The sequence below is a fragment of the Paralichthys olivaceus genome, chromosome 5 (genome assembly GCF_024713975.1).
Source record: "Paralichthys olivaceus isolate ysfri-2021 chromosome 5, ASM2471397v2, whole genome shotgun sequence".
Classification (NCBI taxonomy): Eukaryota; Metazoa; Chordata; class Actinopteri; order Pleuronectiformes; family Paralichthyidae; genus Paralichthys; species Paralichthys olivaceus.
Genome location: NC_091097.1, coordinates 855,986 through 882,983, shown reverse-complemented (window position 1 = coordinate 882,983; position 26,998 = coordinate 855,986). Strand labels below are relative to the sequence as shown.

Below are 26,998 nucleotides of genomic sequence, written 5' to 3'. Positions count from 1 at the left end.
CCTCCTCCCCCTCCTTATCCTTTGGGCTCATGATCTCTGTGTTCCTCAGTTGGAGCTGATCCATCAACTTGTCTGCTTTCTGCTGGTTGATGGGTCCACACTGCTCCTCAGTGAGTTGGACACTGATCTCAAGGTTAGAGACCTCCATCCCATTTCTTGAGATGGTCTCATTCTCATATTCAGAAGTGGACTGCTCCTCCATGGTCAAAAGAAACTGTTCAGGGCCATCAATGTGTTCAGCCTTCACCTGATTGTTCTTCTTTCTTTCCTTCTTTCCTTTCCTCTCAGTGGCGATCAGGTCATCAGTAGTGGACTGCTCCTCCGTGGTCAACAGAAACTGTTCTGGGCCATCAGCTTCCTGCTTGTCGGTGATCACGTCATTAGCTGGAGCTACTGGTTCATCAGAATTTACTTCCTGATGGGCAAACAATCTAAACTGTTTCCTATTTGGTCGGTTGTGTCTCCTGGTCATGGTGCTGTGAAATGAAAATCCCTCGCTGAAGAAAGTTGATGAAGATCTCTGTTGTAGATTGCAGTAAGTTATATTTCACTTATGTCTGAATGAACCAAAGGTCAAGTACAGTGTGACTAAGTACTGAAGAAATGGTGCTTTGAGGCACCAATTGGCTTTAATCTTGAAATGGTCATATACGTTTGATCCTTTTGCTGCGACTTTGCCTCTGATCTCCCTTAAATTGCCATGCCTTTGATATAAAGAGGGCCGGCTGTGGCTGAGGGGTAGAGCGGTTGTCTGCCAATCAAAAGATCGGTAGTTCAATCCCAGTCTTCCCAATCTCGATGCTAAAGTGTCCTTGGGAACTGAACCCTGAATGGCCCCTCATAGAAAAAAAGTGCTGCTAATAGATGTATAAATGTGTGTGAATGGCAAACTCAACTGTAAAGCACCATGAGTTGTGATCATGGATCCACTAATCACTGATCCAAATGTTTGTGCAAAGGTTTTGATGCACATCAGCGTTTTGCAAGAAACTACTCAAAGAGCTAAGACACAACTAATAGTTTCACACAAAAATGTACAAAACTATGTTTTATTTCAAAAAACTCTCAATCCAACTCCACAAATATGACATAAGTAAAAAGTATAACACGCCTATACATTTGCACTTGTTCCTTTTTATAAATCTCTCCATATGGTTGCTCATAAAAAACATTTGCACAGCATCATTATCAGATACGTTAGGAAACACTTTGACTACAATATGCCTGACTGGCAGGGTAATGGCTTTGGTAACAATAAGGTTAATTATTCAAATGTTACATAAGATTACACATAATAAAAAGAAAGGAAGCTGAGATTACATCACATATTTAAACAACTTTAATAGATTACCTTACTTTTATATGTAACAAGCAAATATTAAAAATAAAACCATGCTCATACCAAGCCGTATATTTGATTTTTATACACTTTACAAAACACTAAAAATGTTTTTGGGATGTTAACTTTGCTCCAAAAAAAAAGAAGAAGCTTCAAAATATTAAAAAACCACAAGACGTGGGAATGTGAACCCGTTTTTAGATCCAGGTGGACTAAAGCACATTTGGCATAAAAACAAAAGGAACTATTGAGGACACATGTGATTGTCCCCTGCAGGCGTCCTGGGGACTGAGTCTTCTTGACCAACCTGCTGCTCCCACTGAATCACCACAGTCAGTTTGATCCTCACACTGTTGGAGGGCATGCTCTACTCAGCCGGCTGCGTCTTGTTCTTCTTATTCAGGACTTTGCGGAGGCTCTCGGGCATCATGTAGGGCCTCTCGGGGCTGCCGTCGTTCCTCTCCAGATCCTCCACTGGAACGAGTTCAAATATAAACATCATTAAACAAAGTTATTCCAGTCTCAGTTTTTAATTTCTAACTCTAACACACTATATTTTTAAATTCGTGTTCTGCAGATGTTTAAATATATAAACATTCTATATGAAATATTCATACCAGTAAACCTGAGGACGTCAGAGGAAAATTTAATTGGCTTCAGTAGAAAAAAGGCATAATCTGTATGTCACAGTAACCTTTACCTTTGACGACTGATACACAGCAACATCAGGTCATTTTGACCTGACCTTTGACCCCAAGGCACCAAAATCCAACCTGATCTTGAAATATCATGTTGAAGAAAAACATAAACTGTGACCTCGACCTTTGACCTTCGGCCAATAAGATGAAATCCAAGCTCAAGTATTCACTTTTTGCCAAATTCCCTCAAGTTATTTGGAGATCTTCTGTGTTCGCACGACTTTTACTTCTTCGATTTCTCAAATGAGAGCATCCCTGTTGTACTTCTCTTCAGCAGGGCTTTACCTGCATGACGTAAAGTTTAAGGGCGGATCATTCCAAAAAACCCCAGACACAGAAAACCATAGTCATAGTGATATTGATAAATGTGAACGAGACCAACTTTTAAAGGAAATTCATTTATTAAGAATTACAATCATACAAATTCCATTTGAATGAACGTACACTCCTTTCAATGTAACCTAATATTTAGAGGGAAAAAGAGCCAGGACAGGTATGAGGAGTAAGAGTGGGGGCATAGAGAAAGGTTGGGGTGGGTGAAGGAAAAAGTGAGAGAGTGAAAGACAGAAGGGAGGTGTTAAGGTGGAGAGGTGTAGGGAGTTACTGATGTTTGGTTTTAGTTTATGATAGTGTCCCACAAAAACAAAACAATAGGAACGACTTTCTTTCTAAACCAACTGACAAAACTCTTCTTCTTCTTCTTCTTTTTCTCCTTGTCCTCCATTTGTTCCCTCTTTCCATCCTGCTCTTTCTTTTGCTGGACAAGTTGTTTTTTGGTCTCAGTCAGATCCTCTGCCTCCATTTGTTTCCTCTTCTCATCCGACTCTATCTTTTGCTCGTTGAGTTGTTCCTTGTTCTCATTGAGTTCCTTCTTCTCCTCGTCAATTTGTCTCTTCTCATCCAACTCTTTCTTTTGCTGGTCCAGTTGTTTCTTGGTCTCATTGAATGCCTTCTTCTCCTCGTCAATTTGTCTCCTCTTCTCATCCAACTCTTCCTTTTGCTGGTCCAGTTGTTGCTTAATCTCATTGAATGCCTTCTTCTCCTCGTCAATTTGTCTCCTCTTCTCATCCAACTCTTCCTTTTGCTGGTCCAGTTGTTGCTTGGTCTCATTGAATGCCTTCTTTTCCTCGTCAATTTGTCTCCTCTTCTCATCCAACTCTTCCTTTTGCTCGTCGAGTTGTTTCTTGGTCTCATTGAATTCCTTCTTTTCCTCATCAATGTGTCTCCTCTTCTCATCCAACTCTTTCTTTTGCTGGTCGAGTTGTTCCTTGTTCTCATTGAGATCCTGTTTCTTGACGTCATCAAGTTGAGAAAGGTTTTCTTCCTCTTTCTCCTGCAGCTCATCTGTGGCCTGTGTGAGCCCCTCGGACAGATCCTCCTCCCCCTGCTTATCCTTTGGGCTCAAGATCTCTGTGTTCCTCAGTTGGAGCTGATCCATCAACTTGTCTGCTTTCTGCTGGTTGATGGGTCCACACTGCTCCTCAGTGAGTTGGACACTGATCTCAAGGTTAGAGACCTCCATCCCATTTCTTGAGATGGTCTCATTCTCATATTCAGAAGTGGACTGCTCCTCCATGGTCAAAAGAAACTGTTCAGGGCCATCAATGCGTTCAGCCTTCACCTGATTGTTCTTCTTTCTTTCCTTCTTTCCTTTCCTCTCAGTGGCGATCAGGTCATCAGTAGTGGACTGCTCCTCCGTGGTCAACAGAAACTGTTCTGGGCCATCAGCTTCCTGCTTGTCGGTGATCACGTCATTAGCTGGAGCTACTGGTTCATCAGAATTTACTTCCTGATGGGCAAACAATCTAAACTGTTTCCTATTTGGTCGGTTGTGTCTCCTGGTCATGGTGCTGTGAAATGAAAATCCCTCGCTGAAGAAAGTTGATGAAGATCTCTGTTGTAGATTGCAGTAAGTTATATTTCACTTATGTCTGAATGAACCAAAGGTCAAGTACAGTGTGACTAAGTACTGAAGAAATGGTGCTTTGAGGCACCAATTGGCTTTAATCTTGAAATGGTCATATACGTTTGATCCTTTTGCTGCGACTTTGCCTCTGATCTCCCTTAAATTGCCATGCCTTTGATATAAAGAGGGCCGGGTGTGGCTGAGGGGTAGAGCGGTTGTCTGTCAATCAAAAGATCGGCAGTTCAATCCCAAGCAAATATTAAAAATAAAACCATGCTCATACCAAGCCGTATATTTGATTTTTATACACTTTACAAAACACTAAAAATGTTTTTGGGATGTTAACTTTGCTCCAAAAAAAAAGAAGAAGCTTCAAAATATTAAAAAACCACAAGACGTGGGAATGTGAACCCGTTTTTAGATCCAGGTGGACTAAAGCACATTTGGCATAAAAACAAAAGGAACTATTGAGGACACATGTGATTGTCCCCTGCAGGCGTCCTGGGGACTGAGTCTTCTTGACCAACCTGCTGCTCCCACTGAATCACCACAGTCAGTTTGATCCTCACACTGTTGATGGGCATGCTCTACTCAGCCGGCTGCGTCTTCTTATTCAGGACTTTGCGGAGGCTCTCGGGCATCATGTAGGGCCTCTCGGGGCTGCCGTCGTTCCTCTCCAGATCCTCCACTGGAACGAGTTCAAATATAAACATCATTAAACAAAGTTATTCCAGTCTCAGTTTTTAATTTCTAACTCTAACACACCATATTTTTTAATTCGTGTTCTGCAGATGTTTAAATATATAAACATTCTATATGAAATATTCATACCAGTAAACCTGAGGACGTCAGAGGAAAATTTAATTGGCTTCAGTAGAAAAAAGGCATAATCTGTATGTCACAGTAACCTTCAGGTCATCAGGTCATTTTGACCTGACCTTTGACCCCAAGGCACCAAAATCCAACCTGATCTTAAAATATCATGTTGAAGAAAAACATAAACTGTGACCTCGACCTTTGACCTTGGGCCAATAAGATGAAATCCAAGCTCAAGTATTCACTTTGTGCCAAATTCCCTCAAGTTATTTGGAGATCTTCTGTGTTCGCACGACTTTTACTTCTTCGATTTCTCAAATGAGAGCATCTTCATCATTAGTTAGTTAGTTTGGTTTATTATTTAGTTTCTCATTTATCATTTCACTGCACCCGTTCATTATCTGTTCCACAGCATCTTGATCTAATTCCATTTCATTAGTAATTTGTAATTTGCTGTTCGACTGGAGAAAACTCGCCACTGATGCGTAACGACCACAGACGTTTATCTCTCTGTCCAAATGTGCAGCGAAGATATCAGACGGAAAGAGGTTTTCATGCCAACAGTGAAACTGAGTGTGATCAACTGTTCAATGGACTTTGAGTTTAACCGTTTCTGCGTCTTTAAATGTGAAATTGAAGACATCACTTGTTTTTAGAAGTGTCACTTTCAAAATAAAATCCCCTGGTTTGCTTCAGAATAATTTTTCCTGGATCACATGAATAAAACTGATCAAAAGTTAAACTTTAATCTTTCTCAAACCAAAGATGTTGAAGTGATCAGGGATCCGCTCGCTCTCATTGGACAGTATGAGTGCAAAGGCTCATGGGACAGTCGAGCGTCGTTGTTTGTTGTGATCTGGTTCACGAGGTTTTTATGTTCGTGAGTCTGTGACGGTTCAAATTCTTACTTTACATTTGAGTCTGTATTTATCTTGGTTCATTTCGTGATTGATGTTGTTTAATCGGATATCGTGTGTTTTATCCAGTGAAAGTATTTGACCCTAAGAACGAGCTGCTTTCTATTTCAATCCTCTCTCAGCTCAGCTGAGGGTTGAGAAATAACATGAAGAGCAGGAAAAAGTTCACAACGAAACCTGTCAGAGTGAAAGTGAAATCACAGTTAAGAGAAAAATAGTTGAGTCATGAGTCACAGTTGTGGTTTTAATGTCAGACACACACACACACACACACACACATGTTTGAAACACGTGTGTGTGTGTGTGTGTGTGTTGAGGAGAAGGAACTGAACAGTTTTGTTCACAGTAGTAGGATTTTCAATCGTTCCTTAAAAAGACTTGGTTGAGCTGCGTGTCAGCGCTGATCCTGTGGGATAAGTCGAGTACATGGTTCAGCTAAATAAACATTTCCTGTCTGACTGTAAATGAAAGTGAAAGCGGGATGAGGCTTTATAAGCGATCCCCCCTCAGTCTGTTCTCAAACGCACTCACACACTCTTCCCTGTAGGACACACAGGTACGTGAACGCTCACTTTGTTTCTCCTACAAATCTGATTTTACTTTAAATATCCTGGTCCGTGTTCGTCTGATGGAAAGTTTGTTCTGAAACCTTCAGTGGAAAAAACAGACTCGAGGGTTCAGGTTTAAACCAGCAACAATCTGAACTCTGTTAAAACCATGGAGCAGTTTCATGAGGAGCGTTTATCATTTTCAATCACGGGAAACAACTTTTTAATGAAGACAGGGCTGGAAAACTCTTTTCTAAGTGATCTTAGTACAACGCTGTGGAAACCTCAGCAGCAGTTAGAGTTTAATTCCTCTGCTTCAGTATCACATGCCTGTTTCGGTATGAGGGACACTGGAGCTGTTTCTATTTTGAGAAAGTGGAGTCACGTCGACCAACTTTATTTATTGTCCTAAACTTAAAGTGGCCGTCATGAAAACGCCCTGATGGATTTGGCGACACCTGCTGGTTGAAAAAACAAACTGAATTTGAGGGACAGCAAAACGAATGATTTTAGTTTTGTATGTTGAACTTATTTTTTTGGGGGGGGGGAGTCACCACAGACTTGTCCACTGTCATCACTGTGTTTGGTGACAGGACCAGACATTCAAAGTAAAATAATTCAAACTGAATTTTAAATGTAATATGTCGTCAGATAATTTTTTTATAATAATTATATTATTATGATAATTAATTATGAATTAACAATCAATCTCTGCAGAACGACTGACACCAACATGAGCCGTTTCCGTTGGGCTGAAGACGACTTCGATCCTCCCCACGGGGCCTGGCGGCTCGGACCCTCTCAGCCGGTTAGTGAGCGAACCTACGTCATGTACCACGGGACCACCAGGAACTTCTGCACAAGCATCCAGGCCACAGGTTTTCAAAAGTCCTCGGGTGGGATGCTCGGCCCTGGGGTCTACCTCAGCAGAGACCTGGAGAAAGCCAGCCGTTATCCCATTAACCACCCTGAGTATGACAGGGTCGTCATTAAGGTCCTGGCACGGGTGGGAAAAGTGATCGCCATCAATCACCAGAAGCACCCGCTTCGGAAGATCTGGCACAGCAAAGGGTTCGACACCGCCTGGGTGCCCCCCGACTGTGGGATGGTGAAGAGCGGTTTGGAGGAGAATTGCATCTGGGATCCGGAGCGAATCAGCATCATCGGTATCATCAAACCAGTTTCAGCAGACGCAGATGACGATGACAGTGACGATGACAGTGACGATGACAGTAAAGAAGTCACTTCGTCTGGATGTGTGATCATGTGATGATCTGAGCTCTGCGAGCTGTTACCACTTTATTTTAAACTTTCAAATGTATTTTTATATATTTGGATAAAAAGAATTCTTACAATTATCAAAAGCTGCAAAATAAACTGGAGAAGCTGTTTGATGAAAACCAAGTGTCCTGAGTATCTGTTCAGTTCTGAAACTCTGTAGAGAAGTTTTTATTTTGTCAAACTTTTTTATTCTCACGTCGTCTAGAAGAGTCGAGAAATGCTCCAACACATGAACCTCCGTAAATCATGATGCTTCACGCTTAGAACAGAATATAACATGTTAGTGATCATAAACTTCACACGCGTGATCCACACTGAAGAGGAGGGAGAGAAATGTTGAGGGACGAAGATCCAGATCCAAAACATCTGCATTAAAGCAACTCAAGCAAAAGAGAGAGAGAGAGAGAGAGAGAGGGAGAAAGGGGAAGAAGTCATCTCTATTTTTAGACGTTTGCACAATTAGATCAGTGGCTTTTCTCTGCAATATGCATGAGATCAGACTAATCTGGTGGACAGTGTATTAGTGGAGGAGCAGTGATGGAGCATGTTACATGTATGTGTGTCTCCTGCATGACTGCAGACACATGATGAATGGAGCAGGAATCATATCCTCAGGTCATATGAAGGTTTATACCGACACGTAATGTGAATGTTCAGCTGCAACGCTTCAGTTCAAGAAATCCACCGAACTGTTTGTGTTTAAATCATTTGCACGATCACGAGCTGCAGCTGCTCCAACTTTATTCTCTTCTTCCTGTTTCTTCTCGACTTTCTTCCCGTGGATCAAACTGTGGACGGACACTTACTCGTACTGAGCAAATCTCTTTTGTTATGAGCTGCATCACGTTTAAGATTCAGTTTGTTTTAAAGCTGAATTCTTTTATTAAGTTTCAAAATTGATTTTCATAATTGTTATTCCTGGGTGTATTAGTCTTAGTGTTATTAGTAGTGTTATGTTTATATCACATCAGCTCTGCAACAGATTCGTCCACAAGACGCTGGAGACTTAGAGACGCTACAACCGAGACGTCTGGAAATCATGGAACCTACTCGAGAGAGAAGACGTGCAAACTTATTGAATCTCAACCCGGCTCCATGAATCATGAGTTAATAATTATCTAATACTTAAAGATGAATCATCTTATATTTACTTGGTTTACTGGAACGCAGTATTAGTATGAAGTGTGGCTGAAGCTCTGTGGTGGACATGAATGTTTGGAGTAGTATGTAGCCTGGGGCCTGGGGCCCAGGGCCGTGGAGACGGTGGCTCCGGCCCTGGGCCCCCCTCTTTGTAAACCGTAGACTCTCTAACCGCCACATGGGGGCGTCCTCCTCCTCCTCTGTGCTGCTGCAGACTCTCTCCTCATTCGGAGCCTTTGCCAGCTCCCCTCCTCCTCTCCTCCTCCCCCCCTCTCCTGCTCCTCCTGGATCTTCCTCCTCGCTGCTCCTCAGATGGTCCGGAGGGAGGAGAGAGATGAACCCGTGCTCCCGCAGGCCGGCCCGGCTCCGCTCCGGGCTGCTGCTGGCGGCTGTGGCCGCGCTGCTGCTCCAGACTCTGGTCGTGTGGAACTTCAGCAGCCTGGACGGAGGCGCCAGGAGCCGGGAGAGGAGAGAGGAGCGCGCCGCCGGGGAGCAGCCGAGGAGGGGGCTGCAGAAGAGGGGCGACCCGCCGCCGCCGCTGCTCGGGAAGGCGGCCGCTCGGCACCAGCTGCAGGCGGTACGTTCGAGTCCCGGAGGTTTTGTTGTGAGTTGAACACGTGAAGATGCTGCAGCCGCTCGGTTGTTCGGCAGCTTCACGCACCGAACCTCGTTGTAAAATCTGTTGATTTAAGGCTTCGCCCGCTGATGAACTGATGTGAACAAAACAAACAGCGTGAACACAAAAGATTGATGTTTGCCAAATGAAATGCCAATTAATCGATCATATCGGCGCCGAATGTAAGACTGAGGGTGGACATTTTCCGAAAATATCTTGAGTCGTGTTTTCCATCTTATGCCCGTGTATCACAAACTAAACACGTTTTGAATTGTGTGATTTGTTAAGGGAGTTTTGTGAGACATTTGTCTACCGGCTGTTAGAACCTCATCTTCGCTGCTTATCTTCTACATATTAATGTGAATCACTTGAATCTGAACCTGAACATCCAGCTCACATGTTCACCTTCAGGTAAACATGAACAGAACCAGAGTTTAAGTGATGGACATTTAACTGAGAGTCTGTCATTAAGAGTTTAATTAAAATCCTAATTCACTGAGACACTGACTGAGACATTAACTTGATGAATTTAACTGGTCTGACAAAATGACAGCGACCATTTAAAGCATGAGCGACAAATAGTTCATATGCAAATCAAAGCTGATTCTAACTTTCAGGTCTCACGTCCTTTAGATTTCCAGCTTTATTCCACTTTGCATCATCTGCATCGTGTGTGAGTGTGTGTGATCAGTGTGTGTGTGTGTGTGTGTGTGTGTGTGTGTGTGTGTGTGTGTGTGTGTGTGTGAACAGTGAATCTGCACAAGGTTTGTTTTGTCATGTTTAGAAAATTACATTATATGTGTGTGTTGCTTTGCCTGGAAACATCCAGGTGTTCCAGTGTGTTGTTAGGACGTGAACACACTGTACATGCTGTGAGAGAGAGAGAGAGAGAGAGAGAGAGACGTGGGTTGTATTGCAGGGATCCATTTTTACAGCCTTTCATTATAGTTAACCGGATGCCCTGTGATCTTCTGTGTGTGTGTGTGTGTGTGTGTGTGTGAGTGTGTGTGTGTGTTTGTGTGTGTGTGTGTGTGTGTCCTGACAGTTACTGGCTTTTAAAACCTTGGAGATACATGCCAGCACTTTTTATAGGACGGGAGTTTTGGATGTGAAGACAGACGGAGTGTGAGAGACGGACGAGAGAAGCAGCTCGGTGTGAAAGCTAAATGACTAATTAGAGACGTGAAGACTCGGCTGAGCAGGGAACCACAGTGTGTGATCATTGTGTGTGTGTGTGTGATCAGTGTGACACTCCAGCTGATGTGCGTCTGGTTAAAGACCGGGGTCGGTGTGTGTGAAGCTGTGACAACGTTTGGTCTCAGCTGCGTCAAAACTCTGCAAACAAGGTTGAATTCAGGAGGAGGAGGAGGTTTCTACGCTGGTTTGGGCCAGAGTGTGTATTCATGACGGATACAAAGCACAATACAGACACACAAGACAGCCAGGAGATACACAAAGACACAAAAACACCACGAGCACGCACCAAATGGAAAAACTACTATAAAACACAAAATGATGTAAAGGACACAACAGGGTAACAAAGAGACAACAAGCGGAGACAAGGGGATTTTTTAAAACGGCCACAAAGAGACAGTACAACTACAAGCACTTGTGTCTTTCTATGGTTGTGTTGGGTCAAACATAGGAAGACACAAAACAACAGACACACACACACACACACATCCTAACAGCCAGGTCAGACCAGATTAGACGATCGGTTTGAATCAGTTTTCATTGATGGGATTTTTACTTTGTAATCTAGTTTAGATTGTTCAATAATCCCTAAATACTGTGTGTGTGTGTGTGTGTGTGTGTGTGTGTGTGTGTGTGTGTGTGTGTGTGTGTGATGCAGCTGCTGGTTGTTAAATGTTTCTTAAGCTTTTTGAGATTCACTGTAAAAATGACTTTTGAAGAACTTTTATCTTCTGTTACACAACAAATATTTTATCCGTGCACGTCGCTCACACAGCCTGAAACTGAAAACGTCAACACGTCCACTCGCTCACTGTGAAGGTTCCAGATGTTTTACTGAAGGCTCACGTCAGGAACACATCAGGAACATGTCAGGAACACGTCAGGAACACGTCAGGAACACGTCAGGAACATGTTCGGGGTTTAGTGCAGATCTGAAAGCAGCTTTAGTAACATGATGTCATTTCTAATGTGTGAGCCTGTCGTCATGGCAGCAGCCCCCTCTGTTCGAGCATCACGCTGGGATGTTCCTCTCTCTATTACTGACTTAGCACAACAAACTGATATTAGACCAGGAAGCTGCTTCATGTTTTTCCTTTTCCATAATTCTCACTAAATCTGGCAGAGATAGTTTTAATCCCAGCTGTAATCCTGGGTCGTCCCGCGGACGCCGGAGCTGCTGCCGCCGGGTTTCACTGTCCCGTCCCCTCGTTATCGTCCACTTAGCTTTTCTCTCTTTCCATCTGGCTCTTGTTTTTCCTTCTGTCTATTTTCAGAACCGAGAAACGAACATACGCATTTTTTTAACCCATTAAAAAAGGTCATCGGCTAATTTCCTATCACCAGTAGAAGAGTTTACCTTTCTGGGTTTATAGATAAATACACAAACATTCATGGCTGTTTATAAATTTATAAGTATATATAAGTATATATAAGTTTATAAGTATATATAAGTATATAGGTTTATAAGTATTGTGTACATCACAGCGTCTCGACCAAGCTCTGACCCAGAGGTGAAGACTAAAGTTTGATGTCGGTGTTTTGTGACCCGTGGAACAGGGACTATATCCTCCATGTTAGCAGATGGGACATGTGAGGGCATGTGTGGGCGGGGCCTCGATACCACAGCTCCGCACAGACTCTGACTCCAAACGACGTCACCAGCACGAGATGGCGAGCGAGACGTTTGTGGAGAGTCGGTCAAACCCGAAGGAAACAATCTAAACCTGGAACCTTTTCAGATTTGTCCTCATCAGCGAGAACACAACATGAAATCAACAGATGTCAAAGCAACTGGTTTCTTCTCTTCCTCTATTCCCGTCACGCTCTCTCACCTCCTCCCCAATGTCTCTCGCCCCGGGCGCCCGAGCGTACAGAGTCTCTTGTCTCTTCTCTGTCGTCTTTATGGCGGAGCAGCAGGACGTCTGAAGGCAGCGACGACAACTTCAATAAGAACCCGCTGAGGAGGAGAGCGGCTAAGAGCAGTGGCTCAGTGTGTGTGTGTGTGTGTGTGTGTGTAAAGAATGATGTCTTTGTAGGTGTTGTGGTCGCTCTCTGTGGAATGCACAGACTTCTGGGAAAAAAACGCACAGGTCGTTTCTTTTTTTCAGTTTTGTGAAGGGGAGAGAAAGTGCAGTTTGTATTTTTCTAAGTGAGAGCCAGGCCGGCAGCAGCAGGACGCTCTCACAGCCTGAGATTCTGTGGTCGCACGAGTCCGACGCTTTTTCAGGAGAGAAACGAACGTAAATAAAGGTTTTAACAGGTTTTTTTCTGTCACGACTGATCATAACGACGTGAGGTCATTTTTTAAATAATTGATTTAAATAATCATAGTCTGTGGATTATTCTCTCAAATGTCTAAACACATTCTGACGTCTTCAAACGCGTTTTATCCAACGTGCAAATATTCACGTGTGAGAAGCTGCAGCCAGATAAACTGGAAACTGAAGTAACCGTCGATTAAAAGACCAATTAGCTCAAGTGAACATGAGCCGGGTTAATATGAATATATACAATACAACCAAAATAATAATGATAAAGACATGATAAGTCCACTGTTCTTCACTGTTACACTAGTGAAGGTCTGCTGATTAAAGTCCTGGTTTCCTCTGCAGTTTAACAACAGGAGAGCTGAATATATTCACACACACACACACACACACACACACACACACACACACACCCACACACACACATTCCTCTGAGCTGATATTATAGATGAGATAATGAAAGGTTGTCTGAGGAGCAGGTGGCAGCAGCTGATATTACTGCCTTCCCAAAGGAACTCGGATAGTGTGTGTTTGTCTCACACACACACACACACACACACACACACACACTAATAGACACACTCTTTATCCCTGGAAAAGGCAGAGAGATATGTGGGATTAAAATACCCATTGAGGTCATGTGACTTTCCTTTTCTACTGAAACACACACACACACACACACACACACACACACACACAAACAGCTGACTGTGAGGTCAAGGCCACAGCTGACGGACTTTAACGTGTCGGCCTCTAAACGTTTGCTAATTGTCAGCAAACACAAGTTCAAGTCTGTGGATGAGACGCATTCAAATTTAAACCTGATGATGGCGCTAGATGAAACGTTCCAGCTCGACCTAATGGAGACGTGAACGTTTGCACCAAATTGTTCGTCGATCTTATTTATCGAGACATTTAAAAAAAACTACAGATTTTAACCTGGTGGTGGCGCTACAGGTCAAGTCAGAGCCTCGCTGAAGTTGTGAGGGTTCATCCTCAGGGAGCCGTGAAAACGTTTTAGTTTTTCTTGTAGCGAGTTTCTGTCTTTTACGTTTTTCTGTCATGATTTCTAATTTGTTCGTCTTCTCCTCCGTGCAGGACGTCCACCGCTCCCACCGTCCTAAAGACAAACTCCACCTGGACAGCAACAACAATGAGAACTCCGTCCCCAAAGACTTCGACTCCATCGACAGCAACAGCAACCTCGCTGCACGCTCGCAGCGCCAGCGAGCGCTGGTCGGAAACGGCAAACATAAGCTGGACAAAGTGCAGAGCATGCTGGGAAAATCTGCCAACGACGTCCTCAAGTTGCCTCCGATCCAACGCAGAGGGATCGGGCCCGGTCGCAACCACACCCACGTCCATAAACCCCACCCCCAGACGCAGACGCTCCCGGCACCGGTCCGGGGGTCCGATCAGGATCCGGCGCTCCTCCGGGCGAAGACGATGATCCAGACGAACCTGGAGCCGAGGAAGGAGCAGCCGCAGTGTGAGGTCAGCGGGAAGGAAGCCATCTCCGCTCTGTCCCGAGCCAAGAGCCGCGGCTGTCGTCAGCAGATCGTGGAGGTTTACTGCAAACACAAGGAGCGAGCGCTGATGCCCGAGAGAGTGCCTCGCTACTGCCCCCTGGAAGGTGAGAGCAGCCGAGCGAGGCTTTAAAAGATTCACCTCGAATAACAAGAAGTTCACGATGAACTCTGAGACGAGGTTCAAACCAAGAGAACGAGTTGTGAAAACGAAATCATTCAGATTTTTGTCGACATGAGTCTCAAGATAACGATGTTTTTCATGTCAAGTAAAATCGTTCAGATTTTGTAGATCATGTGCTGTGACATCATCCACTTCCACGCACCAATCAGAGACCAGGGTTTTACTCATGAAAACGTGAGAGCAGATGTTCAGACTTGATGGTAGGAAGTTAGAGTTAAAGTTAAAGAAAATGTCTCGAGGTTTTTATTATTTATAACTGAAGATTCGTGCAAAGACAAACTAAACGCTGTTTGCTGACACGTGTGGCGTCGGCCCTCATCGCTAAAAGATCTGGAATCTCCTCGTCTTTCCAGGTTGACGTCTTCGTCTTCTTCGTCTTCGGCTCTTCTTCTTCATCCTGACATATTTGTGTTCTTCCAGTTTCACGTCCGTCACGTGTTAGAAATCCAGAGCGACGGACTCAGACACTTGTGTTCTCACATACAGAACATGTCGGGAACACGAGAAAACTCGACCATTAAAATGAGATGAGATGAGACAAGTAAAGAATCTGAGTAGAAAGTTTTCAGAGAGAGCTTGTAAAGTTAAAAGTCTGTGTGTGGTGGCGCTCTGGAGCCTCGTGTTTGGCGTGGATCCAGAGTTTGAGCGTCTGAGTCGTGGTTTCAACGTATTGAGCTTTGATTTTAGGGCTGAATGATGTTTTCACCTCAACGTAGTGATTGGGTGAACAAATGAAAGGCTGACAGTGAGAGTGAAGGAACGAGAAGAAACTTTCTTTCTTCTAAATTTACTCGTTGAGGAACATTTTTAACTCGGCACGTGCCGCGGCCATGAGGACGCGTCCCCTTGGTTTCCACTTCTATTCCCAGGGACACAAAGCATGAATGGACACGGGGAGGCTGCTCATCCAGGGTAATTACACCCTAATCAAACAAGCAGTTTGTCGTCGTATTTTTGGAACGGCTGACTAACGATTTGTAGTCGCTCTCTTGGAACCACCCTGGGCTGTTTGAGGTTTCATTTATATGATTACAGGTTTCTTTGATGGCACGCCCGTCCTTCCATCCGCACCGAAGCTGCAGCAGTAACTTGATTTGCTTCGGTCTGATGTCGGAGTTTGACTGACGTGCACTGACAGAGAACAAGATGGGTTGTTGGAAAAGTTTGGTTTCTCTGTGCTAATGCCGCCATAAGAGCAGATCCACGTCTGCCTCCATGATTACAGTCATTCCTCCTCAAACTCCAATCCCAGCATGCCCCACAGCCAGGGAAGGTCACTAATTAGGCCGAGCAGGCCTCAACCCGTGCCATCTTTAAAGTGAGTGTGATGACGGAGACGCATCAGGCCGTCATAGACCCTGAATACACAGGAGGCAGATTTAGCTCCGGCTGCCACAGACAGAACATTTCCACCAACGACCGAAGTGAAGGAGGACGAGTGAAACACTCGAATGACCCGGTTGACTTTACTTTAAAAATAACGTTTGTCTGAATCCAAAACTAATAAAAGTCAGAAAGAGGTGAAGCTGCACTTCATCATTTCAATCAGCCAATTGAATGGTTTGTCTTTTCTGATCAACTTTTCGTTTGTATAAAATAAATAAAAGCAGCAGATCCTCCCATCAGAGGCCGCGAGCGTTCAGTTAACCACTGAGCTGGTTCCTGTCTGTGCAGGGAAGGCTAACGTGAACGTGCAGTGGGACAACAACCCCGCGGACGCTGCGCAGCTCGAGCGCGTGCGGATCGCCTTCGTCCTGGTCGTCCACGGCCGAGCCTCGCGTCAGTTCCAGCGTCTCTTCAAAGCCATCTACCACACCTCGCACTACTACTACATCCACGTGGACCAGGTAAAACTCTGACCCTCATCCACAAAGAGACGGAGCTGCTTTTATGTATGAAACATTGATGAGTGACCTCAACGTTCCTCCTCTTCTCAGAGGTCCGACTACCTCCACAGAGAGGTCCTCTCTCTGGCCGCACGGTATCCGAATGTCCGCATCACCCCGTGGCGGATGTCCACCATCTGGGGCGGAGCCAGCCTGTTGACCATGTACCTGCGCAGCATGGAGGACCTCCTCAAAATGACCGACTGGTCCTGGGACTTCTTCATCAACCTGAGCGGTGCTGATTACCCGATCAGGTGAGTCACGACTGACGCTGGTTTAATGGAACCGAAACTAAATGTTGAATTTCAGCTCAAACAATGAATTCAGTGTTTGAATTTAACTAAACAAGAGAAACTGTTCAGGCGTCTGATTTAAAACAAGAATCTGAAAAAACGACTTCTTTTTCTTTTGGAGCGAATTAAATCTGATGAGGACAAAGCAATGTCTTCATCGTCCTCATAGAAAGACATGAAACACACACTGTCCTAACATGAGAGTGACTGAACACGCTTCCAGCCAAAATCCATAATACAGCTACAGCATCGACAGCTGACGTCATGAGGCCACATGCAGTGTGAGTCGATGGATCTGTGTGTGTGTGTGTGTGTGTGAGTGTGTGAGTGTGTGTGTGAGTGTGAGTGTGTGAGTGTGTGTGTGAGTGAGTGTGTTGTTCTGTGAATGTCAAACAGAACTTTATTTAGGTTTTGATCTGAAGCAGTGTGTTTTCTTTCTCTTCGTGTATCTACATCAGAATGTGACACTCAGTGAATCCTCGTCTCTGATTGGTTGATGCGATCACTTGTTCTTTAAGGTTTCTCTCTCCGTGAATCTGTCTTGTTGCTCCTCAGAGCACATCACGCTTCAGATCTGTGTTTGTTGGTAACTCACCAACACAAACATGTCCTCAAACACACACACACATGCCCTCAAACACACACATGTCTTCAAACACACACACATGTCTTCAAACACACACACATGTCTTCAAACACACACACATGTCCTCAAACACACACATGTCATCAAACACACACATGCACGCCCACGGTTCGTCCTAACAACTGTGATCAAACATAATGTGAGCGATGTGTCTGTCTGCGGTTCTGTCGGCTCATCAGGACGACACCAGGCTGAGGCCACACACACACACGACAAACACACAAACAACACACACACACACACACACACACGACAAACACACAAACAACACACACACACACACACACGACAAACACACAAACAACACACACACACACACACACTCGAGCTGAGCAGCTTTTATTTGGAGGAAGAATCTAAATAAACTGCCGCTCCAAACATGGAGCCGGTCCAGTTCCCTTAATGGAAGATTGTTTGCGCTGTTTAAAAGAAGAACAGATGCATCGTTCAAATATTTAATCTCATCCCGAGCAGACACGTGTTCGTTAATGGAAACAACTGCAAAAACAAAAAGAACCAAATCAACAGGAAACGTACGTTTCCTCCATTTTATCACCTCCGGCGGTGACGTCATGTTCCTCGTTCCTCAGCAGAATTAAACCACGGAACAGATTCTGTGACGGACGAGACTCAGGAAGAAGAGAATCTCGAGGAACACTTCCTGTTTTCTTGCTCGTGGTGGGAACTGTTGTTTCTTTGTTATCGATCAGTGTGATGTGATGATTGACAGCTGCTGTCTCTCCTCAGGACCAATGAGCAGCTGGTGTCCTTCCTGTCAAAGTATCGCAACATGAACTTCATCAAATCTCACGGGCGAGACAACGCACGGTGAGAGAGTGATTGTTCTCCTGTGTCTCTCTATCACACGCTCTCTCTCTTTTCTTGTTTCTTCTTGTGCGACGTTCATTGAAAATGTGATTTCTCTTTTCTTTGACTTCCCTTCTTTTAAAGTTGTGTTTGTAAAAGTCGTGTATTAAATCTCGTGCTCCTCGGCGTCTCCACCGAGCTGACGTAGAATCAGACTCGACTGTGTGAACGAAGTCGTGTTGATGAAAACGTTTGATTTGTGTCCGAACTCTTCAACACTGAAAACCCTTTGTCATCTCAGTTTCATCCGGAAACAGGGTCTGGACCGACTCTTCTACGAGTGCGACACCCACATGTGGCGTCTCGGCGACCGCAAGATCCCAGAGGGCATAGCGGTGGACGGAGGCTCCGATTGGTTCCTGCTCAGTCGGCCCTTTGTGGATTACGTGGTCAACTCCAGAGACGAGCTGGTTGGAAGCATGAAGCGTTTCTACGCCTACACGCTGCTGCCGGCCGAGGTAACACACACACATGCACTGTAACCCCTCACACTCCACATATGTACAGTCAGGCCCTGATAGCGCCCCCTAGTGGGGAGCGTGAGTATCAAGGCTTTTTCAGTAGCTGTGTTCAAACTTCGTCTCTGTGTTTGTTTGTAGATTAGCTCCTGGAATTGAAATGTCTCGTTCTGTCCTCGTCTCAACCTGCAGTCATTTTTTCACACCGTGCTGGAGAACAGCGCCCTCTGTGGCACCATGGTGGATAACAACCTGAGGCTCACGAACTGGAACCGGAAGCTGGGCTGTAAGTGTCAGTACAAGCACATCGTGGACTGGTGCGGCTGCTCCCCCAACGACTTCAAGCCCTCGGACCTGCCGCGATTCCAGGTGAGCGCCGACGTAAATTTAAGAACCATTAAAAGTTGTTTCACTTTGAGCTCTGGACAGAATGTTCGTAGACAAGATGGGAAAAGTCGTCAATGGGAGAAAAACACCGGACAACTGCATCCACAGATTCTAGATGTTTAACTGTCGCTGGTAACGTGTAAAAAAAACTGTGTGGTAGCTAAAGAAAGTAGTAAAAATACAGAATATAATAGAAAATAATTAAATAGGAATAATCAGAACTAAGACAAAATAAATATCTAGCATCAGTGACAGCTGACTGAATATTACATAAATATTGCACATGATCGCATCTGGATCGCCCCCTGGTGGCTGGCTGCAGTATAGGTCATAAACATCCTCCATGTTAGCAGATGGGGCACGGACCAAACTAAAAAAGTGGACGTTAAATAAATGATCGTCAAAGATGTTTCTGTCGTTCAGGTCGTTCTTATCTCACTGATGTTCGAATGTTCCTGAACAGTTTGGTTTTAATTATTTGATTTAAGCTGAGACGTCATGATTGACAGCTGGGACTGACTCCTGATTGGTCGAGCGTGTGCATCGACAGATCACCTGTAGATTAACGCCTCAGCTCTAACAAAGGTCTTCATGCAGTGTGATACGCCGAGCGCAGCTTCAATGATCTCGTCCATCAGGTCCGTGACCCTGGACGCTCAGTCCGTCTGTAGCGTCCAGCTCCTCTTCTCAGGACCAGAATAGCTTATTTCACAAATTAGCGGTGCTGCGTCTCCCGACATCAGACGGCCTCGGCTCTGCGTTAACGACAGCGTCTGAGGTGGAGCTCCTGGTGGTTTCTATAAGCAGAGCTGATCCTGGAAGCAGCTGTACCCTCAGTATTTTTAGAGCTGTGCAGCGAGCTGCTGCCGAGGGTTGGAAGGTTGTCATTATCATAATGTCGGGTTTCGGCAGCTCGAGAGAAAACTGGAGTCCTGACTGAAGGGTCAGGAACACACATGCATGAAGAACTCGCCTGGTCAGAGGTTTGATCCAGAAGTTTGTGGTGACGTGAGAAGAAAAGAGGATCAAGTCACGACAGCTGAATAAATGAACTTTAACTTTACATTTCCTCCCTCACATTACTACGACTGCAGCTCTAACTGTACTCATCCATGTCCCCGTCTGTCTTTGTCCACCACAGCAAGTGTCCAGACCCACGTTCTTCGCCAGGAAGTTTGAAGCCAGTGTCAGTCAGGAGATCATCAGCCAGTTGGACTCGTTCCTGTTCGGAGCACTCTCCTCGGGCACGCCGGGCCTCCAGGCCTACTGGGAGAACATCTACGAGCGGGAGACGGACGGGCCGGCCAGCCTGTCAGACTCTGCGCTCAGCCACTATCACGCGTTCGCTCGTATGGGATTATCACGTGCTGCCAGCTCGCTGCAGGGACATCCCAGCGACAACAGCTGCAGGTACCACCGGGGTTTTTCTTAACGGCGTTTGAAAATGCAGACGTTCTCGATGTTTTGGTCCAGACGGTTCTTCACCGACATCAGTGAAATGTTCCAGGAGCTGGTTTTGTCTCCACAGTTTCTAGAGTTGATGCCAGGATCAGCGCACATCGTGTTTTTATTCTAATAATCAACTAAAGCAGCGCGTTGTTGTTGATGTTTGGTAACCATGGTAACGCATACTCACACCGTCACTATCACAACACGAGGTCCAGCCTCTGCTCTGCTCTCTGTGACATCAGGAGGTTATTCCACTCGTGTGGGTCCATGAAGGGACGATGACGACGTGAACAAGAAGCAGAAGTTTCTTTTTCCTTTTGGACCAAACTCCAGAAGTGACGGGCTTCTTACATTTCACCCTCACACTCTGGTCCGTGTCCTCGTCTCCTGTTTAGTCGGACACACGTCGACATGAGTCACATTTTGACCCGATCTGAGTTCCGTGACTCATTTTGGACGTTGCGACACAGAAGACGCACGTTTGAGCTTTGTCTTCACATCTCAGACGATTCACTCAAACATTTCTAAAGTTTGGGCGGCTTTGGGAAAAGTTGTGACGCTGCTGAGTAAATTCAAGACGGAACTACAGAATCTGTGTCGGAGGGAAACGAGCAGGGTTAGAATATGAAATGTGTCTTTCCACTAAACTCACCAGTTTGTGTGTGTGTGTGTTTGCTCGTCCAAATTAAATATGAAGATAACGTGAGCTTGTCCTGAGGCACAATCAAGCTTCAGTTTCCACACAGGCTGGGTTTTTCCAGCAGAGTGTGTGTGTGTGTGTGTGTGTGTGTGTGTGTGTGTGTGTGAGTGTGGGGTGGAGACCCACAGTAGGTACAAGGAGGTACTTGTTGGAGTTCTGGTGGCTAGAATGGGTGGGGGCAGCATTAAGAGAAGTGTGTGTGTGTGGGGGGGGGGGGGGGGGGGGGGGGGGGTCAGGGGAGTTAAAACAGGAATAGTCTGTTTCTGTGATTTTAGTGAAGCAACATCGAAAACCACGTCCACACTGACGTGGAATCAGTTTGAAAACATGGTCTACATGTTTTTATCCAACATGAAGGTCCGTCCAGTCGATCCTTCAGAGTTAAATATAAAAACAAACAGAAAGAAGATTCTGTTTCATCTGAGGAAAAGTATGGAGAATAAAATCCTCCGTGCAGATAAACCAGGTAGAACGTTTCTTTAGAACTTGATGATATATTATGATGTTCGGTGTGTTACAGGTTCACAGCTGTGAGCCACCCAGTGTCCGTCCACCTCTACTTCCTGTCAGACCAGTTCCAGGGCTACCTCGTGCGCCATGTGGCCACTAACCGAGCCTCCACCCAGCTGGAGACGATGGAGACCTGGGTCACACCCAGGGACCACTTCACCCCAGCCAGCCCCCCCCACCCCAACAACAGACTGCAGCATGTCCAGGTCCACACACACACACACACACACACACGCACGCACACACACGCACACTGACCTGCACTCTATCCGCTCCGTCTCTAAACGCCTCTCGTTCCTCAGGTGGGAAGCGACTGGGATCCGAAGGAGCGTCTCTTCAGGAACTGGGGGTGTCTGCTGGGCCCCAAGGACGAGCCGGTGGCCGTGCAGCGCTGGAGCCGCAGCCAGAGCAACCTGACGGCCACCGTGGTGTGGATCGACCCCACCAACGTCATCGCCGCCACCTACGACATCCTGGTGGACGCCTCTGCTGAAGTCACCCACTACCGGCCGCCGCTCACGGCCCCGCTGAGGCCCGGCGTGTGGACGCTGAGGGTGCTGCACCACTGGAGCCCGCTCGGCCAGACCAGCTTCATCGTGGCTCCGCTGGAGTTTCACAAACAACAGCCCACAGGACACGGTGAGCAGAGTTCAACTGTGACCCTGAGAAGATCCTCCTGAGTGTTTACACCCCACTCACATTCATCTGATAAAGAGAAACTACAAATAAATGCAGACGTATAAATCAGACTGGAAACATGATGGAGTGATGAGCAGGTCAGATCTGATTGAACCTGACAGCTGAGTGTGTCGATGGCCTGAGACAGTTTCTGTGCATTGTGTATTTCCACACTTCTTAATTATTGTGTTTTAGGTGTCGATGCATCAAACTCTCAGCGTCAACGTAAAATGTTCTGAAGATTTAACCGAGACTAAAAAAAAAATCCACTTACGTTACTTTAGTTTTCACACACACACACACACACACACACACACACACACACACACACACACACTGTGTTGGTATCCAGTCACACACGCAGGGTCACCTCTGTTCAAATTAGCTTCCTCTGAGTTACTGTTTGATTTGTTTGACCTCCAGGCCTGTGTGTGTGTGTGTGTGTGTCTGTGTGTGTCTGTGTGTGTGTGTGTGTGTGTGTGTCTGTGTGTGTGTGTGTGTGTGTGTGTGTGTGTGTGTGTGTGTGTGTGTGTGTGTGTGTGTGTGTGTGTGTGTGTGTTTGTGTGTGTGTGTAACGTCAGGACTCTAAATCCCAGAGTAAGAATAGACGGTGAGATTTTTATGGGTTGGTTTTATAAAGTGAAGGTGGCATGTGATGTAATCTGACTACTGTGTGTGTGTGTGTGTGTGTGTGTGTGTGTGTGTGTGTGTGTTATCTGATATAGAGATTCATCAACATTTTGAGGATTTGAATGTGACGTGAGTTTCTCCTCCCTCTCGTGTTCCAGACGACGCTCAGCGGCTGCACGGCGGCCCGCCCAGGAACTCCTACATGGAGCAGAGCTTCCACGGCCTCAACCCCGTGCTGCGGCTGCCCGTGAGCCTGGGCGCCGTGGAGGAGGCCGAGGCCAACGCCAGTCTGACGGGGGCGCCGCTGCGTCAGTGGCTGGACCGGTTGCTGGAAGGCCACTGGTCGGCCTCGGACATCTGCTCGACGGGCCCCAGCGCCTGTCCCGTCATGCAGCGGTGCGGCCTCACCGCCTGGAGCTCCGACAGCCCCGACCCCAAGTCTGAAGTGAGCGCGCCCAGAGAGGACGGACGCATCAGGTAGCAGACGGACAGACTGAGGGACACGTGAGTGGAGGAGAGGAACAAATGAAGGAAGGCTGACGCTCTTTTACTGCGTCATATTTATTTATTTAAAGTCAGTGAATGATGGAGGAGACGGAAGGATGGAAGTTCAGAGGGAGAGAGTTCTCCTCAGTCCTCATTCAGTGCACTGCTCTCAGAGCATGTGTGTGTGTGTGTGTGTGTGTGTGTGTGTGTGTGTGCGTCTGCGTGTGTGTGCGTCTGCGTGTGTCAGAAGAGTCGTTTACCTCTATTCCATGTAAATGAGCTGAAAGCTGGTCGCTCGTGTTTACGTGGACTTGTTAATTTTGTGTGAGACTGGAATCACTGCCGTCGCTGTTATTAAAGGTTCCCAGTCGTCATGGAAACTTTCTTTACTACAATGTATAATTTAACTTCTGTTTAATTAATTCAATTTAATTCAAAAGACTTTATTGTATTATATTAACAGTTATTATAGAATATGTGTTGATGGGTGAGGATATTGAACTTTACCATCAGATGCAGATTATAGTCTTGTCCTGAATTATAATAACCGTTATTCCAGAAATCTTGTGACTCGAGCTTCAGAGACGATGACTCTAAAAAAACTTTTACAACAAAACACACAGAACACGTTCACTGGGATGATTTTACACCTAAATTATCATAGAAGTACCTCAGAGTTTTAAATTGAAAGTTGTACTTGATTAAACCAACGCTGCCAACAACCTAATGAGAACATCCTCCATCCACTGTGTGTGTGTGTGCGTGTGTGTGTGTGTGTGTGTGTGTGTGTGTGTGTGTGTGTGTGTGTGTGTGTGTGTGTGTGTGTGTGTGTGTGTGTGTCCCGTCTCTTTCTTTTTAATTTGCTCTCCTCTGTAGAAACTGACTGTGTCGAAACAAACTCCTGCTGTGAGTAATTTATTCTCAAGTTTATATAAAAACTACGTAGTTTTTTTCGAAGTGATGAATATCTGAGTTTTGGAGCAGGATTAGTTCTCGTCTCCTTTCAAACCACGAGTTCATCACATCGTGATAAAGTTCAGCTGCAGTTATTAAACTACTTGTTTTTTACTCTGACTGGATTTTAAAGGTCTTATAATAATTGAATTCAGCGTTTATATAACAAATGCTCGTGAAGATACATGTTTGTGTTGTAATTTACTTTCTTCCCCCAAGTGAAATGGAATCAGTTTCAAATGTGCACTTTACTGTTGTTACACAAACCGTCAGTAATATTCAGGATTCAACCAGGACAGGGGGAGGAGCTGAGGGGAGGAGCTGAGGGGAGGAGCTGAGCCGCTGGGAGGAGGCACCTTTAGATTTTCACGCTGCTCCGAGACGTCGATCTTTCTTCGCCTCTTTTCAGCCGCTGATTCAAATCGTTGAATCAGATTCACGACTTTTTTAATTTGTGAAATATGATGTTTGGAATTTTAGCTCAACAAACCATTTGAACGAACTCCCGTCACAGCAACGTTTTACATTTAAAATAATTCTTTTTTTTAATGTTTAGATTTATAACACTCACGTCTATACAGCTAGCAGCGGGTTAGCTTAGCATAAAGAGCGGTTGATTGACAGAGGAGTCACTGCACTCAAAGAAAAACTAGATTTTAGTTTTAATACGTCGGAAGTGCCAAAGGTTTCTGTTTCCAGTCTTTATGCTAAGCTAAGCTAACGCATGAACTTAACCCAACACAGATTATATCATTTAATGAAATCTAATAGTGTCAAAAGGAATTAAAATGATTTTAAAACTTATCAAATTTGAACAAGTTTCACTCGTCGTTAGGGAACGAGCAGAACGTCACTGCTCCATATGATTCATTATGAGACATGATGGAGCAGATGTTCCCAGATGTTCGGGTCGTTACAGTTTCTCTACGTTTGATCCAGTGATCAGGTTTAAAATCCGACTGATGTCCAACATCCAGGAAGAAATACGTTTAGGAAACTTACATAAAGAACTTGGGGTTCAGTTCCTGCTCAAGATAAACAGCGTTGATTTTTTAATTAAGAGCCATTTTATGTCCAGTATGTATTTGTCATGACGAGTGAATCGATGTAAATCAGTATCTTGTGAAGTTTCCAACAGATGATGAACAGTTTGAAGTTAATGACGAGCGAGGTGGAGTCACGTTTATTTTAAAGATGGAGCGAAAATGTTGATGAAGAGTTTGTTCTTTTCATACGATTCAGTTTACTTTTCTTTGTTTAAGGTTTCATTTCCTCGCTCGTCTTCATCGTTCTCTCTCTGGGGGTCGTGTTGTGCCTTAGCTGTTCTGTTTTAGGAAATCCTCACTGAAAACTTCAAAACTGTCTCAAATGTCCAAAACCAAAAGAAAGGAATTGTTGTGAATGGCTTATCAATGACTGTAGTGGTTTTTAAAAGTACAACTTTGGAAATAAAAAACAGAATCTCCTTCGTCGTGTCTGTTTATGTCGCAGTCACAGACTCTCCTGTGTTGAATCAGACTCTCGATGAAACTGATAATGTGGATATGAAACCTAATAGAAACAGGTCACATCTTTGAATAAAGGTCATTTTACTGGAATTTCTATTAAAGGAAGCAGAATAATAAACTTTAGATTTGTAGAAGAAAGTTCAACAGAGACGATTCCAGCTGAAAGTCTCCTGATCAAACGATACGTTCGATAAAATTCTTCATTCTTCTTAGTGACGTCAGATTCAATGAAAAGAATAAAACTGACTCTGAGCGAATGAAAAGCCTGAAATCTGCGTCACAGAGCTGCATCAGAAACACACACACACACACACACACACACACACACACACACGTGGCTTCATGAGCTGTGACGAGCAGCGACAGCCGGCGGTGATGGAATCATCGATACAGTCGATCAATAACAGCTGGACAGAGTCAATCGTTGTCCTCCAGCTTGTGACACCGAGCAGAACTCAGCACATCGATGATATAAACTATGGAACACACTGATATTATTCTGCTGAGCTGAACACTGGACCTCCCACTGCGGAGAACCACGGACAGAAACAAAGATGGACGACATGACGGCTCCCAAAATGAAGCCAAAACATCTGGACCGCCCCCTGGTGTCTGGCTGCAGCATAGCTCACAAACCTCCTCCATGTCTCTTTATTTTCTTCGGACCGAAACTAGTTGACAGAATTACTCATCATCTCAGGAGAAATCACTTTGATATCGTCTCTGATATCCAGGGTGTCACAGTGGATTGTTCTCTGCTGTCGGAGTTTTTTATTATCTGTTAGATTTGATATCATTCAAACTGCTGCTTCATTATCACGTTTCCTTCAGAACCAACACGGTCGACTCACCAGTTAAAAGCTTCAGAACTTCTTCTGCTCGCTGACTCAGTTATTTCTCTGCTCTTACCTTATGATCAAGGATTTGAACCAGCAACCTTCTGTCTCCGTCCTCTGACGTCCGTGTTCCCACGACGCCTGAAAGAATCAGAAGGATTGAAGTGATGTTGACTCCTCACATAAAAACACACAGACGCACTAAACACAAGATTAACCAACATTCACTAACGTCACATTAAGAAATAATCTGCTGTTGTTCTGACTGACATTAAATA

At 45.0% G+C, this 26,998-nt stretch overlaps 2 protein-coding genes across 3 annotated transcripts; one reads left to right on the top strand and one right to left on the bottom strand.

Moving 5' to 3' along the window:
• Positions 1–2,419: 2,419 nt before the first annotated feature.
• Positions 2,420–4,028, bottom strand: LOC138407844 (golgin subfamily A member 6-like protein 22). The gene is made up of 2 exons (XM_069525592.1): positions 2,987–4,028; positions 2,420–2,905 (listed from the first exon to the last, which is right to left on the bottom strand). The coding sequence occupies exons 1-2, from the start codon at positions 3,881–3,883 to the stop codon at positions 2,654–2,656; spliced, it is 1,149 nt and encodes a 382-aa protein (XP_069381693.1). The 5' UTR covers positions 3,884–4,028; the 3' UTR covers positions 2,420–2,653.
• Positions 4,029–8,808: 4,780 nt separating this feature from the next.
• On the top strand, positions 8,809–25,844 carry LOC109647374 (xylosyltransferase 1-like). Of its 2 annotated transcripts, none has more exons than XM_069525591.1 (11): positions 8,809–9,222; positions 13,821–14,355; positions 16,107–16,279; positions 16,370–16,572; positions 18,005–18,085; positions 18,366–18,582; positions 18,775–18,951; positions 20,111–20,379; positions 21,639–21,834; positions 21,931–22,267; positions 23,095–25,844. In XM_069525591.1, exons 1-11 carry the CDS (start codon positions 8,824–8,826, stop codon positions 23,415–23,417), a joined length of 2,910 nt encoding a protein of 969 aa, XP_069381692.1. In that variant the 5' UTR covers positions 8,809–8,823; the 3' UTR covers positions 23,418–25,844. The 2 variants fall into 2 exon arrangements, with proteins under 2 accessions (XP_069381692.1, XP_069381691.1); XM_069525590.1 differs by having other exon boundaries at positions 8,809–9,249.
• The last annotated feature ends 1,154 nt before the right edge of the window (positions 25,845–26,998 follow it).